At 38.3% G+C, this 17,159-nt stretch overlaps 1 protein-coding gene and 1 long non-coding RNA gene across 10 annotated transcripts in view; one reads left to right on the top strand and one right to left on the bottom strand.

Moving 5' to 3' along the window:
* Positions 1 to 17,159, bottom strand: part of LOC109055600 (SH3 and multiple ankyrin repeat domains protein 1-like) — an 85,035-nt gene that overhangs the window by 17,159 nt on the left and 50,717 nt on the right. For all 9 annotated transcript variants that reach the window (XR_006154906.1, XM_042725085.1, XM_042725072.1 and 6 more), the window contains 2 exons: positions 16,159 to 16,272; positions 15,645 to 15,720 (listed from right to left, as the gene is read on the bottom strand). Coding sequence is in view for 8 of the 9 variants with exons in the window: in XM_042725085.1 (XP_042581019.1) it covers positions 15,645 to 15,720; positions 16,159 to 16,272 (190 nt within the window). In the remaining variant the exon portion in view is untranslated. The remainder of the gene's footprint in view (positions 1 to 15,644; positions 15,721 to 16,158; positions 16,273 to 17,159) is intronic.
* On the top strand, positions 10,891 to 13,391 carry LOC122137511. Its single transcript, XR_006154917.1, has 3 exons — positions 10,891 to 12,166; positions 12,621 to 12,700; positions 12,989 to 13,391. It is a non-coding gene; the product is annotated as an uncharacterized LOC122137511 (long non-coding RNA).

Here is a 17,159-nt window from a genome sequence, read left to right as displayed (position 1 = left end):
ACAGTAGGGAGGCACAGATCTCACATATGAATGAAAAAATATATACTTACTGTATCTTTATTTTATTTTGTGACTGCAACGTTGCTTCTATAAGCTGATTTTTGCATTTAATAAAACTACACGCTGAAATTGCACTAAAAAAAATCAACCAATGTCAACCAAGAATCAACCAAAATGAACACTTTTCAGCAGGAATACATACATTTTTACAAAAGATTTCCATTTCAAATAAATGGTGTTCTTTTGAGTTTTCTATTAATCAAAAAAAATCTAACCCACCCAAAATGAATGGTAGTGTAAGTTTTACACATATATTATATAAGTAAGCCATTTGTTGGTTGGCGTACACTTCCTGTTCCTATAATACTGAAAACTGTCCCACTAATGGTTTCCTTTCACAGTAGAGCCCATCTGACTGACACCACAGCTTTGTTTACAATACTCTGGCATCCACGATCTTTCGTCAACAAGTGCACTGCAGTTCAGAACACAATATCCCCATCCTTCAGCTCTGTGTTGAGGAGACTTAACCAACTGTATCCTTTCACTGCCCAAGGACCAGAAGGGAGAGACTAGGGGTATGGACCGAGTCACAATATTGTGCCAAACTTGAATGTAGCTCTAAGGTCACACAGCAGAAGACAGGCAGGAAAAGTCCATCCACTGCAGTAACACAATCAAGTTGTCCTGTAGTTAGGAAAAAGAGACTGCAGATCTTCTATGTGATGTTTGTATGTGTAATGGGCACTGTAAGTGAGATGTTGGCGGTTGCCCGAGCAACGGCCAGAACTGGATATAAGAACTAGCCAGACCAATATGTAGACATGCACAGTGTGTGATACAGTACACACACTTGGCAACCATATTGAACTGAATTAGTCATTCAGCATTCCAATGTTCACCTCGAAGGGATCTCAATAAAACACCCCAGCATAATGTTTTCAAAATCAAACCAGTGTAAGCTGGGCCAAGTACATAGCTGGCCACAGCAAGAATATAAAAAAAAATGGCAAAAGCCTGATTATGTCTGAGATCACGTCTATATTAAGGCAAAGGTCTGTTTGCTTGGAATAGTAAAAGGTGGAGCAATCCAATCTCAATCCATCTTTCAGAGGCTTGCAGAGACACTGAACATTTGACACAGAATCCACAGAGATCTTGTGAGATCTATACAGTACATCAATCTTTTGCATACAAAAATCTCACTGGATTATTACAATTAACAACAAAAGGAATGTTTGGAAATGTAAACTGATATTTCCGACTGACATGCAACAGAAAAAGATAGAAATAACTGACTTGAAACCGTTTTTTGTTGGTGAAAATACTAATGGCCTAAGACTTTTGCACAGTAGTGTGTGTCTTTTACACATTGTAGTATATATTGTTGTATTAATAGTTTGATTAGTGTGATGTGTAAACTTCAAAAACCAACACACTTTATGCACTCAACTGTTGCAGTTTTCATTATATAGAATATAGAGCCGTTTGTCAGACTTCAAAATTGGAAGATTAAAAAAAAAAAATCATACACTAGACAGCTGAGTACATAGTATAAGTGCACTGTGTATAGTATGTCATTTGGACACAACTCATATGTTTATGCTTCTTAATGAGTGTATACGGAACTCCAGAATGATTCATGAGCAGTTGAAATGATTTACAGTTCCTTCAGTCATTATATCACTCACTGTCATTCAGTCACTGCTCTGATATATTTGTGAGTGTCTGAAGTCAGTAGACAGTTATGCTGATACTTAGATGGTATAGGTTTCAGCGAGTTAGATGAGTCAGTTACTGTGTTAGTGAGTCAGTGTGGTTGTTTGTCCAACAGTGTCTCTGCCAGTCCATGAGTCATATGGCCAGTGATTTCATGAATCATGTGCAGCAGCTCTGATAAACGCCATCAGAAATGCTGCCTTCGTGCTATAAAGCTCCAAACCCAAACGCTGTAGGTGTGCATGTACAGCCCAAAGCCATGTGTCTTATTTCATCCAGGATGAAGTGCTTTGGGGAATCTTAATGTGTCAGTGGCATTAAGGCAGGGTTTGACTCTAAGGTCAGTGTAAGAGAGATTCAGGCCAGTGTTGTGTTTGTGATGTTAATTGTTGTACAAGTGCAATTTGCAGTTGTGCAAGTGGAAAACAATCAAGCAAGACTCACACACAGACTCACAACCGAACCCGCATACTGTATATTAATAAGTGCACTACACGTGTGAGTGTATTAAACTATAACACTCTCCTAGCATGCCCTTGGCTGCCCTTGGGTTGAAAATCATGATAATTAAGAGCCTGAAATGTGGTGTAGGATTTCAGGTATGGCACTTTAGTTTAGTGAGCCTTAGTGTTGGGAGATATGCTCTATAGTCATATCGTCCTATCAGAATATGAGATAGGGCTGGGCAATATGGCCAAAAGTCTCTGTATTTTCTAGTTGAATTGCGACATATATTATATATCTCAGTATTTTCCACATTTTGATATTTGAATGAAAAAAAATATTTGTATTCATTTGAATTTTTTTTATTTTACATCCTGCCCAATGTTTTCCAGTGAAACAATGTTCATATTAAAAGCTATTAAAACAAATATAGTGAATGTAACCATGTACTTTATGCTATATAATAGCCTATATGCATACAAAGGGTTAAAATCACATTACATTCTAACATTGCAACATTACAATTTAAAAACAAACATAATGCTTCTTAAGGCAGAACTTAAATTCAATAAAAAATAATTAATGAATAAAATAAAAAAGCACACACTAATTGTATTAGTATTTTGATTATCCAATTACAATATTCTAACTTTACAGTTAGGCTGCTGCTATCGTAAGAATACACATACTTGTAGGTTTAAAATTCTACATATGGCACATTTATTATTCAACAAGAAATATTTTAGCAAAATGTATATTTTACTGTAATTATTATTTTTTTATTATTGCGTTATTATTTCACTGCGTAACTCTGATTGGCGCGCATGCCCGTGGCCGCGCTCGTTCACTAAAATCTGTAAAGTTTGGCAGAGAATCGCATGCAGGAGGCTCATCCACTCCTGAGGACTTTCAAACATTTAAAGATGGAGAATATACCTGTGAAATGTAAGTTTAGCACTGAGGAAAACAGCAGATCTCAAACGCATTAAACAGCGCACGTACACACAATGTACATAGCCTACATATCGTTAGTAAAAAATATATCGATATACCGCCCAGATTATTTAATGATTCACTTTCTTAGTTTCATAGGCGAAGAGTGAACCAACTCCAGGGTAAGGCTAAAAGCAGCCTAATGTTAGTGTAATCTACTGAATATTGTTGCACATTAGCCTATATCTTTTTAGTCAAGTAGCATATGGATGTCATATAATAAAATATTTGTATTATGACTGAATTAGTATTTAACATGATAACAATTTAATAAAACGTCGCAAGTTACTACTAGTTATTAATGTTACCAATGCTTATATTATGTCGTTATAATAAGTGAAGCTATCTACACTGTATGATGAATAAATCTCGTATACTTACATCGTACATCTGCACTTTGTTGTTTATAACGAGAGAATTCGCGAGGGAGCAGAATTCAGTCAGCAAGCGAGCACACTCGACATCAAAACCTTGGGTTTTCAGTGATGACTCATCTGAACGCCTCTGATTGGCCATTGCATTCATAAGCTCAACAGAATCGTGTGTGATTGGTTATAATGCTCTACAGCAACACTGTTAAAACGTGTATAAAGAAATATGATGGAACAAATAAGCCATAATATTAATTAGATATAAAAAAAAAATACTAGCCTGATAATAATAATCATAATAATCATCATAATAATAATACATTGTCTTAATATCATCAAATGTATCAGCCATAAGTGATCTATCGACAATACACGATACTATCTATCGGCACAACCCCAGTGAACCTGCAAACATTTATACAGGTAATATACAGGTGCATCTCAATAAATTAGAATGTCGTGGAAAAGTTCATTTATTTCAGTAATTCAACTCAAATTTTGAAACTCGTGTATTAAATAAATTCAATGCACACAGACTGAAGTAGTTTAAGTCTTTGGTTCTTTTATTTGTGATGATTTTGGCTCACATTTAACAAAAACCCACCAATTCACTATCTCAACAAATTAGAATACTTCATAAGACCAATAAAAAAAAAATTGTGAAATGTTGGCCTTTTGGAAAGTATGTTAATTTACTGTACATGTACTCAATACTTGGTAGGGGCTCCTTTTGCTTTAATTAATCAGTTTGTGGCACTGCTGAGGTGGTATGGAAGCCCAGGTTTCTTTGACAGTGGCCTTCAGCTCATCTGCATTTTTTGGTCTCTTGTTTCTCATTTTCCTCTTGACAATACCCCGCAGATTCTCTATGGGGTGTAGGTCTGGTGAGTTTGCTGGCCAGTCAATCACACCAGCACTATGGTCATTTAACCAACTTTTGGTGCTTTTGGCAGTGTGGGCAAATGAAATCAGCATCTTCAAAAAGCTGGTCAGCAGAAGGAAGCATGAAGTGCTCCAAAATTTCTTGGTAAACGGGTGCAGTGACTTTAGTTTTCAAAAAACACAATGGACTAACACCAGCAGATGACATTGCACCCCAAATCATCACAGACTGTGGAAACTTAACACTGGACTTCAAGTAACTTGTGCTATGAGCTTCTCCAACCTTCCTCCAGACTCTAGGACCTTAGTTTCCAAATGAAATACAAAACTTGCTCTCATCTGAAAAGAGGACTTTGGACCACTGGGCAACAGTCCAGTTCTTCTTCTCCTTAGCCCAGGTAGGACGCCTCTGATGTTGTATGTGGTTCAGGAGTAGCTTAACAAGAGGAATACGACAACTGTAGGCAAGTTCTGTGGCTCTTAATGCTCAAAAAAGTTCACTCAATTTCTTGAATCGATTTTGCTTGACAATCCTCATAAGGCTTCAGTTCTCTCTGTTGGTTGTGCATCTTTTTCTTCCACACTTTTTCCTTCCACTCAACTTTCTGTTAACATGCTTGGGAACAGCACTCTGTGAACAGCCAGCTTCTTTGGCAATGAATGTTTGTGGCTTACCCTCCTTGTGAAGGGTGTCAATGATTGTCTTTTGGACAACTGATAGATCAGCAGTCTTCCCCATGATTGTGTAGCCTAGTGAACCAAACTGAGAGACCATTTTGAAGGCTCAGGAAACCTTTGCAGGTGTTTTGAGTTGATTAGCTGATTTGCATGTCACCATATAATAATTTGTTGAGATAGTGAATTGGTGGTTTTTTGTTAAATGTGAGCCAAAATCATCACAATTAAAAGAACAAAAGACTTAAACTACTTCAGTCTGTGTGCATTGAATTTATTTAATACACGAGTTTCGCAGTTTGAGTTGAATTACTGAAATAAATGAACTTTTCCATGACATTCTAATTTTTGGATTCATCCTGTATATATGCAATATCTTTATGGGCTATGTTGAAAAAAAAATATTTGTTTTGCCAAGTAAAAGTGTCACTTTGAAGCCATAGTATCTGTGTTGCCAGTTTGGTTGCACTCTAAGTCTGTGTGAGTGCTTGTGTGTGTCAGGTGCCAGTCAGGTGCTAGTGAGATATTGTTTCAACTGTACCATACTGTACCCACATGCTGATAGTCACACTGTACACAGGCTCAGCCCTCAACCCACTCCATCTGTTCATTTCTCTCTCTCTTTTTCTCCTCTCTCGTTCCTTGAATGCTTACAAGCTCCAGTCTCCATCTAAAAGCCAAATGTAAAAGCTTTTATTTGAACCTCTTAGAGAACAGGGACCCGAGGCCAGGGGGTCGCTCATATCTCCCTGTGAACTCTATCAGTAACTCCTCTGTGCGTCACCTCCTACCCTGCTTTCTATCTCAGTCCTCTCTTCTCTCCAACAGTCCGTCCGCACTCCTCCTCACATATCTTCCATCGCGCCTGCACAGAGGGATGCCAACGGTGGCCATTCTCCATTTCACCCACTCATCCCTGCCCAGATCGAAAACAAGCCAGGAATGAATTGATGTGCAGAAAGTGATAGTCTCGCTTCAAGTTGGCACTCCCTATTTAAAGTTACAGACATCTCACACATTATGAGCATTAGGTTAATCCTATATATACAGTGATACAGACAGTTTATAGAGTAGCCGCATCCGTAACTACTGTGCATGCGGTGAATCCTACGCAATCTCAATATACAAATATTAAAACATTACACAATCTTCATAGTGACCAACCAACACCCAGCCATATTGCAGGGACTATAACATGCCAAAGTTGTATTTGTCAAACTTGATGTGAGTTTCCGGTCTAATAACAGCCAACACATGATAACATCACTGCACATCGCACAAAAACACTGTACTAGATCAGCACCACATCAAACTGAGCACATTCCACAATAAAAGCAGCAGGGGTTACGTGAAACCAGCACAAGTGTCCCCTTGTGAGTGATCATTCTTAATTTCTTGAATGTACACATGCAAATCATGCATACGGTGTGTATGATCACACACACACCCAACAGAAGAACCCAAAAGCATCAATCCCGTCCAGTGAAGCAAACTCCTCTAAATCAGCAGCTAAGAGAGCCCAACACATTCTCTCTCCGTCCCACACACACATACACATGCTCACACACGCAGTAACACACACCGGTTTAGCATTCTGTCCATCAAAGCAGCGGTGTATCTGGCTGGAGGCAGACATTGTATTCTGCGGCCGTTAACAGAGACAGAAGCTGCAATTCACACAGACACACACACGCATGTAGCAGTGGAGACGCGCTACGCTGGCTAATGCACGAGTGAGCGCTCACTCTTCTGCACATAGACACGCACACGTTCGTACGCGTGTATTGCAACACATCCCTGCCTGTCGATCCACTCCATCACTCCGGCTCATTCCTTGCACACATGCAGCGCTCTCTCTAGCCCACCTCCCTCCCTCCCTACCAACCGTGAGAAAAACATGAAAACAGCCAGTACCTGTAAATGAACCAGACGCTGCGATTCATAGGGCCTAGCGACGGCCAGGATGACGAGAGGGAGAGGGAGAGAGAGAGATCCTCCTCTCCGCATCCTCCCATCGCCATTTCCCCCCCCTCCTCCTCCTCCTCCACCTCCTCCTCCTACTGCTGCTCCTCTTCCAGCCAGAGAACAGCAAGCGAGAGCCGTGCAAGGGGAGGAGAGGAGGAGAGAGAGACGGAGAGAGTGAGAACGAGGGCCTATCTCTCCCAACCCTTTCATACTTAAGACGGAGAAAGGGAGCGAGAGAGAGAGAGAGAGCGATGGTTCACTGTGACTGCGACAGAGGAGGAGGGAGAGCTTGCAAGGCAAGGAGAAAGAAAGGGAGGGAGGGTGAGATAGAGGGACAGAGAGAGAATGTGTGGTTGGAAGACATGGTTTAGCATGGAAGAGGAGAGAACTGATGTAATTTGATGAAGGGAGAGAGGGAGAGGGGCTTGAGGTGACTGAGTTTGTTTGCTGATTAGCTAATGCATGCATTGAATGTAAAGGACGCAGAGAGGCCATTCACACAGGAAGCGTTTTAGCATTTTAATAAAGCTAGGAATGAATGGCAGGTGTCTTGAGACACGTTGTTACAGCATTTAAACTGTTTTAACACATCATTCCAGCTCAAAAACCCAACAGTGCACTCATGGCGAGAGACACTTAAAAAAATCAGCAAGACGCACCGTAATGGTCACAAGCATTTATCTAGGGCCTGTTTAGTTAGAAAAAAAAAAACAGCACATGGCTAATGTGTGCATATGCACACCTGCTGCAGAATACTGTAGGAGATCAAAACATTGGGAAGGTGCAATTGAAATGCCAAACACCAGTTTCACTGTCACACACTCTCTGTCGCTCTTTACTCCTCCCTCTCATGTATACATCTGCCTCTTCTTCTCTTCTTCAGCAGCCATGTGAGTTGAACAGAGCGATGTTTCTATGACTGCCTCCACTAGTCACTGTTTTCCCATTCATAAAACTGGCAGCAGCATTTGAGAGGTAGAGAGAGACATGGAACAAACGAGAGAGAGAGAGATAGAGCACTCTCTAGTGCTTTTGTCAGGTAGCCGTAGAGCACTACAGCTCTGAACCACCGTCCGCCTGTTACATCAATATCACCAGCTACTGAATGAACATTTGTCTTTTATTGCTACACATTTTTCAATGCTGTTGCCTGTGGTCAACCTTATTCACAATCTTTGGATTCATTGTATACTGATTGACATATAAAACAGCAGTCTGAGGGAATGTGATATCTGGATTTTCGGTCATTTTGAAAATTTTGTACATACAAATACAATAGTCAAGACAGCAGAAGTGTGACTTTACTGACCTTAATCATGGAACAAACACTAGGATAAATATTTTTTTAGTATTAGCCATATTAAGAATGATAAGACATGCTAACTTTACTCAATTCAGTGGTTAGCTGCTTTTTATTACTATATGTGCATCTAGCATTGTTTTTCCCCCTACTGTTACGACCAAACCCCATCCCTTTTTCAGCCTGCAATCCACTAGTTGAGAACAACTGATCTAAACCAGTAGCTACACTACTATTCAAAAGTTTGGGATTAGTAAGCTTTTTCTTTTCTTTTTTTTTTTTTTAAGAACTCCGTTATGCTTACTTAGACTGCATTTATTTGTATTAATATTACAGTTAAACAGTAATATTAAATAAAAGTATTACAATTTGAAATAACTTTTTGATTTTAATATTTTTTAATATGTAATTTATTCTGGTGATGGCAAAATTGAATTTTCAGCATTATTCTTCCAGTATTCAGTGTCACATGATCCTTCAGAAATCATTCTAATATGTTGAAACATTTCTTACTATTATCAATGTTAAAAGCAGCAATATTTCTGTGAAAACTGTGATTTATTTTTAAACATAATTTGTTTGTAAAATTTTAAATGACTTTACTGTCACTTTTCCTTGCTGAATTAATTTATTTAAAAAAATCTTACTGACCACAAACTTTTGAATGGTAGCGTTATATTCCTAGTATACAGTATTTACAGTGTACAGTATTTTTATGGAAAAACAAAGTATACTTGTCAGAAATATCACCTTTAAGTTTTTCTTTGTCCTAGTAATCACATTGTCTCTTGCTTTCAAACCAGTTCTTAAATAATACCTTTGCAAACACAATGTAATTACATTGGATAACATTTAGATAAAACATTTTTATTCAGTTTGAAAGAGATGAAGACCATATTCCTTAGTAAAAAAAAAAAAAAAATGTTTAAAATTTTTTTTAAACTTATCTTCTAATGGACTAAGGGACACAAAACTCGTGGGGTCTTAAAAATTTACTGCAAAAAACATCCTAGTAATATGACTAAATTTGCATTCCATAATGTATTTTAAAAGTATTAATAAAAAAAGTTACTGTAAAACCTTCAAAAATGTAAGGGATATTGTCTAATTAAGTTAACTTTAAAATGCATAAAACAACACAATAAGTATTTTGTGCAGTGTTAAGTATGACTGATTTATAATTAATAATTGAATAAAATAATATACGTAATTACATAAAATTAATTAGCTGTAAAAAAGTAATTGGCGTGTTAATGAGCTCAATGTTTGTAATGGTCTAAGAGTCTCTGCATGTTAATCAGACTAATAAGCAGACCATGGGTCAGTGACATTAGCCACCATGCTCCGTGTACCATTGGTACATGTTTGAGTAATCACTGTCACACAAGCAATAAGAGTGAGAGAGATTAATATAAATCTCACTAGCCACTGGACAGAGCCGAGCGGATCTGTTTACTCACACGACCGACTGATAGTGCAGCTATCGGGAGTGTATGTGGGTATTGCTCTTGTCTGCGGTGTATTTTTCATCCTCCTCCGAACCTGTTGCTCTGTTCCTGTCTCTGGACCATGGCAGATGCATACACTTCCACACCCATCTGCTTCCTTTTCTGCCTTCTGTCCATCTGACCTTTGTTCCTTCCTCTTCCTCTGCTTGTCCTCCCACACCTATCACACTCTGTCCCTCTCTGACCTTTATTTTTTTCTGTCCTCTCTTATTATCATAGTTCTACACTGACACTGCCTCTTATTTCTGCAATGACCTTGAGTAGAGGCTGAAAACCACTAAAATCATGCTGCCTTTTGTCAAAGGGATAGTTTACCCAAAATTACAATTTTGTCATCACTTACTTACACTCATATGAGTTTTTTTTTTTTTTTTTTTTTGGGAAACAAAATGTCCAAGCTGTACTTTTCCTTACAAGCACTTAGCACTTTTTCCTTACTTAGCAAGAGTTTCAGTAAATCACAACTTTGAATTTGAATCATGACAAATCTTCACACAAATCTTATCATATGGCTTTCAATGAAGAAAATAGTGCACAAGTTGTAAATAATATTGTTTTGGTAATTTATGGAGCTTGACAGACCCTAGACCAGTGGTTCTCAACCTCAAAAAAATATTTCAAGAGCCTACACTCCTAGTTTCAGTAAATTAAATTGTAATTAATTGATTTAATAAGCTTTGAATGTTCTGAGAGGTTTAATAAGAGTTGTTCTTCAGGGTTATCACTCTTTTTAACCAATGCATTTTCATGACATTTCTAGTTGTTCATGATTTACTGAATAAATAAATAAATAAATAAATAAATAAATAAATAAATAAATAAATAAATAAATATTTATATTAATAATTGTTTTGTCCTTATTTAAATAGTTTTAAGTTCTCCTGAAGCCCCCTTAGAGGGTTTCTGATGCTATTTGAGAACCACTGCCCTACACTGGAAATAAAAAGGTAAATTAACTGGTCTATTCTAAATGAACTTGTTTTAGGTCCAAAATATTATTTAATAGCACTGAATCAACCAAAATATATTAAACTAATTTTAATGGGTAGAAACAGCTCTTTAAGGTAACAATTGCAGTTTACCACATTTTACAGTAGAGTCTCCTTTAATCTAAAAAAAGCGAGCAGCTTGGTCATTCAGCTAATCTTCTCATAGGGTTTTGGAACAAAATGATGACTCTTTAGGTTGAACTATCCCTTTAAAAACAAGCACACAAATGTACCCACCAGAAGGAGGTAGAGAGAGACCCCTCCCCCTCCCCCTGTCACCTCCCTCTTCTTTAACAATGTCTGTAAACAAAGCAGAACCTATGAATGGAGGTGGAGAGTGAGTGAGGGAATCGAAAAAGAGGGAAACGTAGCCACGCATCTCTCAGGAGAAACACAGTCAGAGATGAGAGAACTGAGAAGAGAAAGACATGGACAAGAAGAGGAAGAGAGCTAAATCGGAAAGAAAAAAAAAAGAACTCACATCATCTCTGTCAAAGCCTCTTTCGTTGGATGTCGATGTTGGTCCCTGCTGCCCTCCCCCTCCGTCTCCCTCTGCCTCCTTCGCTCTCTACGGCATTGCTGGATCCACAATCTACTGCCTTATTCTCTTTCTACAACTCTCACACTCTTTCTGTCCTCCAGCATGGTAGACTACACCACACCGGTGTTCATTCAGAGTATGTGTGTGTTGAAGAGAGTGAGAGAGAGAGGAGAGGAGAAAGAGCAAGAGCGAGTAAAAGAGAGGGAGAATCAGCAGGAAGAGAGGGGGTAAGGAAGTGTGGATAGTGGCAGAAGGCATATTTGTGCCTGTACAGTACAGTATGTATTTGTACACGTGTTCCCATATCTGTATCGATGCCAGAAAACCTGCTGGCACGTTTTCAGTGAAAGACTGCGCAGCCGTGTTTGTGAGGACTCTTTCGGTGAACTTTTACCTGAATAAACTGTACGTCCTTGACCCTATTACACAGATCACTGGCCTATAAAGAGATCACGTGTGCTGGGAAGGGAAAAAGAGACTGCTGCAGGGTGCTCAGGGACAGGGACGCTGGAATTGTGACACAGTTGAGCTCGCACAGACCAAAGGAAGACAAGGAGCAGAGAAGGATGATGGAGACAGAGGAAGTTGCTATTAAAATGACTCTGCGAGGGAAGGACAATGACGGAGGTGGTGAAGCGATGGCAGAAAGGACACAGTGATATGTGGGGTTCTGGAAACGTGGAGCTGAGATGAGAACAGAAGAGCTGAGAGGCTGGAGAAACAATAGAGACAGCTTGATGAACAGAAAGAAAGAATGTTTTTATAGCATTTTAATCTAGGTTAATATAATCTTACAAATATATTTTTTGATTGTTATTTGATGTTCATTAATAAAACATTAAGTACAAATTTATAGAGCTCAAAAATTTATTAATGTAATTTTGAATATGTAGAATTATATATACTAGATTTATGCATGTATATATTTATATATATATATATATATATGTGTATGTGTGTGTGTGTGTGTGTGTGTTTCATCTATCTATCTATCTGTCTATCAGTAGACACTAAAATGCAAAATGCATGATGAAAAAAAGTTCACTACTACACTAACATAACATGTTTCAAACTGTATAAAGTTTTTTTTTTTCCTTTGGTCATGTTAATAGCTGCAAGATGCTTCTGTATCCATTTATTCATCCATGTATTCATCTCTTTCTTTCTCTCTCTCTCTCTCTCTCTCTCTCTCTCTCTCTCTCTCTCTCTCTCTCTCTCTCCCTTCCTCTTTAGTGCCCTTCATAGTCTGACCTCCAGATGGAGTCACCACAGGGGTGGGAGGGTGATGGAGAGAATATGAAAGAGTGCAGGGGGTGAGTAAAATGGGAGGAATTAAAAGAGAGAGAGGGAGCGCAAGGGAGAGTTTGAGCGGGACGAGGGGGTGACAAAGCCAAAAATAGAGGGGTGAAAAAATTATTAGAAACTGAAAACACAGTAAAAAGTATCCATTTGTGTGTTTGTTAGTGTATTTCTACATGTGCGTGAATGGGAGCAAGCGAGTGTGACCAGCAAGATTCAGACTATAAATTAAAAAATATGATTTATAATGAGTATATTTGTATGTAAATAATTTGCTAGGCTTGTATTATGTTGTCTTGCAGGCTGCTGGGATGAGATGAGTGTGAGCTCTCTCTGTGACTGGGACAGAATGACATCACATGAGGCAGTTTTATGTTTACTGTGAGGTGCTAATGAAAAGAGCACAGCAGTGTTAATTTACCAGCACGCGACAGACTGAGAGAGAGTGAGTCAGATTACAACATTGCCACCAAAAACAGATATTACAGTCTTGCGCAAAGTGCTTCATTTTATGGGGCTGTCACTTAAATTCAAAGGGGCTGGGACAATATTTTAAGCCCTACCCTTCTCCCTAAGGCCCAGTGAGTAGACTACACCATAGAGGACCTCAGTAGCTCCCCACGTTTCCCCAAGCCCCTGAAAATGGTCCTGGGTAGACAACACATTTTATGTGAACCATCCTACAAAAGTAGATTACATGGATGCATGAGAGATGCATGGCAGTGGAATGAAAAATAAAGGTTTTTAACTTGCACTGTATTGTTAGATGTGACAAAGGACACATCTAACAATAGTGCTGTGGTCAAACACGTTCCCCTAGTGCATGTTCACAGAGAAAAACATTCCAATATGGAAAAGCAGCATACTGAAATGCAAAAATGTGTTTTAATTTTAAATTAATGGCACCTTACCCTATCAAAAAATAAATTAACAAATAAAAAAAAAAGTAATAAAAAAAAACTCTTCTTTACAATCATTTTTTAAATAATTTTTCAGTCTTAGAATAAATCTTAGTTATATTTAGAAAAATATTAAGTGTTTATTGGAAAACAACTAAAACAAACAAACAAAAAGACTGAAAGCCTTAAAAAATATATAAAATTAATTATGAAATGGATCATAAAGGGACAGTCACATAAAGAGAAATAAACCTTCTGTTATGGAACATAAAAGAAGATATTTTGACTCTTTTTTTTTTTTTTTTTTCCATACAGTGAAAGTGAAAAGCTATCAAAACCGGTTACCAAAATGTTCTCTGTTTTGTTTTCCGCAGAACAATGAAAGTCATATAGTTTGTAACAAAATAAGAGTAAATGATGACAGAATTTTCATTTTTGGTTGAACTGTCCCTTTAAGTTAATTACTGTATAGTAGTCTAACGTACATCTATTACAGGAACAGTTCCCTAGAGCAACCTGGCAGGACAGGGCGGTATGTTGAGTTTGTACAATATATCAATATTATTTTTATCAATATGAGGCAATACCATTTATATTGATATACTTTGCTGCAGTTTGAAAAGAGCGCATCTGAAAAATAGCGGAGGACACAGTGTGAGCTGTTCTGGGTAATCCAGTTAAGTGCATAATCCAGTTTGTCCTAAACATGAGACATGCTTTATATTAAGGGCTTTAAAGGGTCATATGATGCGATTTCAAGTTTCCCTTTCTCTTTGGAGTGTAACAAGCTGTTCGTGAATAGATAAGAGCCCTAAAGTTGCAAAGACTAAACTCTCAAACCCAAAGAGATAGTCTTTTTAAAAGTTAAGACTCGTCCACGCCCTCCTAAAACGCCTCGTTTAAACACGCCCCCACATGTCTACATCACAATGTGGGAAGATTTGCATAACGCCGCCCAAATGTTCAAGTAACTTTGATTCTCGCCGTTGTCGTTTCGATACGCAGCGCAAATGCGTAAAAACACAGTATGAGTCATTATAATCAGTAATTACTGTATGTCCCCACTGGATGCCTCGTTTGTAAAGAGTTTTATTGTTTTTGTCTTGTAGCACCGGCGTTCTGACCGGGACACGCATCACAGTATGTTAAGGGGCATAACATTTCCGTCACATGCTTGAGGCATTCGGCCAATCACATTGCACTGGATAGCTGGCCAATTAGAGCACTTCATCGTTTCAGACCGATGAGCCTTGTAAAAAAAACTATGCGTTTCAGAAAGGCAGGACCTAGAGGAGAAACAATAATGTACAGTATGTGGAAAATAATGTGTTTTTTGAACCTTAAAGCTCCAATATGTAGGAATTTTGTAATAAAATTTCCGAAAATAACTTGCACAGTGTGATATATTTCCTCTAGTTGTGTACTTACAATATCTCAAAAGTCTCCAAAGATTTTTTTATTTCAGAGAAATTCCGATTTTAAAGAACTGGCCGTCCCGGAAAAAATATGTCGCCTCTCAGTGACGCAATGTCCGCTCTATACTTTTTTTTCCATATTGAGATGCATAAATCACACACTGGTATCTCCATCTCCATGCCCCTCAGTCTATCACTAGAAAAGGTGCCAAGGCCTCCTCAGGTGAGTCACTGCAGCATTTCAGAAGAACCGACAAAAAACTCTCCACGTGCTGAAAGAAACTCAGTCTAACCCACGAGACATGCAAGTAGATGATAAAGAACGCAAATCTCTTGACAGTTTCTGACAGTTGTGAGAAAAGTATCTGTATAGGAAGAAATATGTATCTTGAAAAAAATGAGCATTTTCGATGTTTCTTAACTACCTTAACCAGCAAGAATTCCTTTGACCGCAATTTTTGTTGTCAAATTTGTTTTAGCTTTAATTTTTGTATTTCATGCTTTAGTGAGTATTTTACACTGGTCCCCTAGCTAAATCAGCACCAAACCAGCATAAACAAACTCTAAACTGGTCTTCTTAGCAGAAAGTCTTTCATTACAACATATCAGCAATGCACATCCATAAATTCTAAAAGTGTTCTTACCTGGGTGCGTCAAAGCTGTCGTAGGATCCAACAGTGTAATGTCGGAAGAGTCGCTTGGCTCTATCACTGCGGCTCTCTGAAAGACGCACACACAACCGCATCCACATCATCATGAGGTTGGGTGTGTGAGGGTGCAACTACAGCATGACAAGAAAATACATGTCTGACTTGAAGTTTCCCACTCTGACAGAGGGTGGTGGCCCAAACCACAGTGAGTTTAGCCAGCGTGAAATGGAACAATCGGTCTCTCTCACACTCCAGTAGTGCTGTAAACTATTAATAGTCATCATAGCTGCTCTCCCTCACCAAGTCTGACATCACAACATCACAGAGATGCTGTGGCAGTCCGACTGTCCTACACCTTCATCTGGAACTATCAAAATGACAGCTTCTAGTTTAGTGTGGATGTCTTTGATACTTATTACATGTGTAATGTTTGTGTTTGTTTGTGTGTGTGTGTGTGTTTGTGTGTGTTTGTGTGAGAGAGAGAGAGAGAGAGAGAGAGGAATCTCACCTGAACGAGGCTCCAGGCTCCGGAGAGCCACCTCCTCTACGCAGTCAGAGGGGAACCAGCCCGTGCGCCCTCGAATCGTCCCCTCCCAGTAGCCTCCTTCACCCACACTCAACACTGAGAGAATCAAGAGAGAAAAACAACAGTGTGTGTGTGTGTGAGCAGTAAACATATGAAGAGTGTACAGCAACAAAAACACACCATATAGACCAGAAGCGTCATGACCAGACACATTTATGAGCCAAGTGGATTTTGAACTACCATCTCTTATATTTAAGCTCCACGAGTATGGAAGGTAAAAAAGTGTTTGTTTAAAATACTGTGGCAGAAATCAGTCATTATGTCTGCATTTGTTATGTCCAATCGAGTTCTTCAAGTCTTTCCACTGATTACTTGAAATTGCATGACTTGACATTTTCCAGTCTTGTACTGAACACAGAAGAAGACATTTTGAAGAATGTGGGTAACCAAACAGTTGCTCATCCCCATTGACTTTGATAGTAAAAAAAAAACATATGTGGAAGTCACTGGGGACCAGCAACTATTTGGTTATCCACATTTTTCAAAATAACTCTTATGTTCAACAGAAGATAGAAACTCATTCAGGTTTAAAACAACTTGAAAATAATGACAGAATTTTCATTTTTGGGCGAACTATACCTTCAATGTTAATAAAACAACAAAACACAAAGAGAAAAATCACTAACTGCTATTGACTGAAGAACTTTGATACAGTTGCTCTAATAAGAATCTGTGTATCATATATACAGTAAAGTTTATATAGTGTTTTATTCTTATATTTATTCATTATTATGTGTATTTATATTGTGTATCTTAGTTCTTATTTTTAATAAAAAAAGAAAAAAAATTAAAGATTTTTTATGGTGCTGCTTTTTTATGGTGCAGACTCCTCATCCCAGAATGCCTCAGGAAACACTGCCCTGCACATATCTGCTTTATATAACAAGGTATAACTTCTGATCTGATCCTGCCACAAAAAAAAA

The sequence above is a fragment of the Cyprinus carpio genome, chromosome A3 (genome assembly GCF_018340385.1).
Source record: "Cyprinus carpio isolate SPL01 chromosome A3, ASM1834038v1, whole genome shotgun sequence".
In the NCBI taxonomy this organism is placed as follows: domain Eukaryota; kingdom Metazoa; phylum Chordata; class Actinopteri; order Cypriniformes; family Cyprinidae; genus Cyprinus; species Cyprinus carpio.
This window is presented reverse-complemented; position numbering and strand designations above follow the sequence as displayed.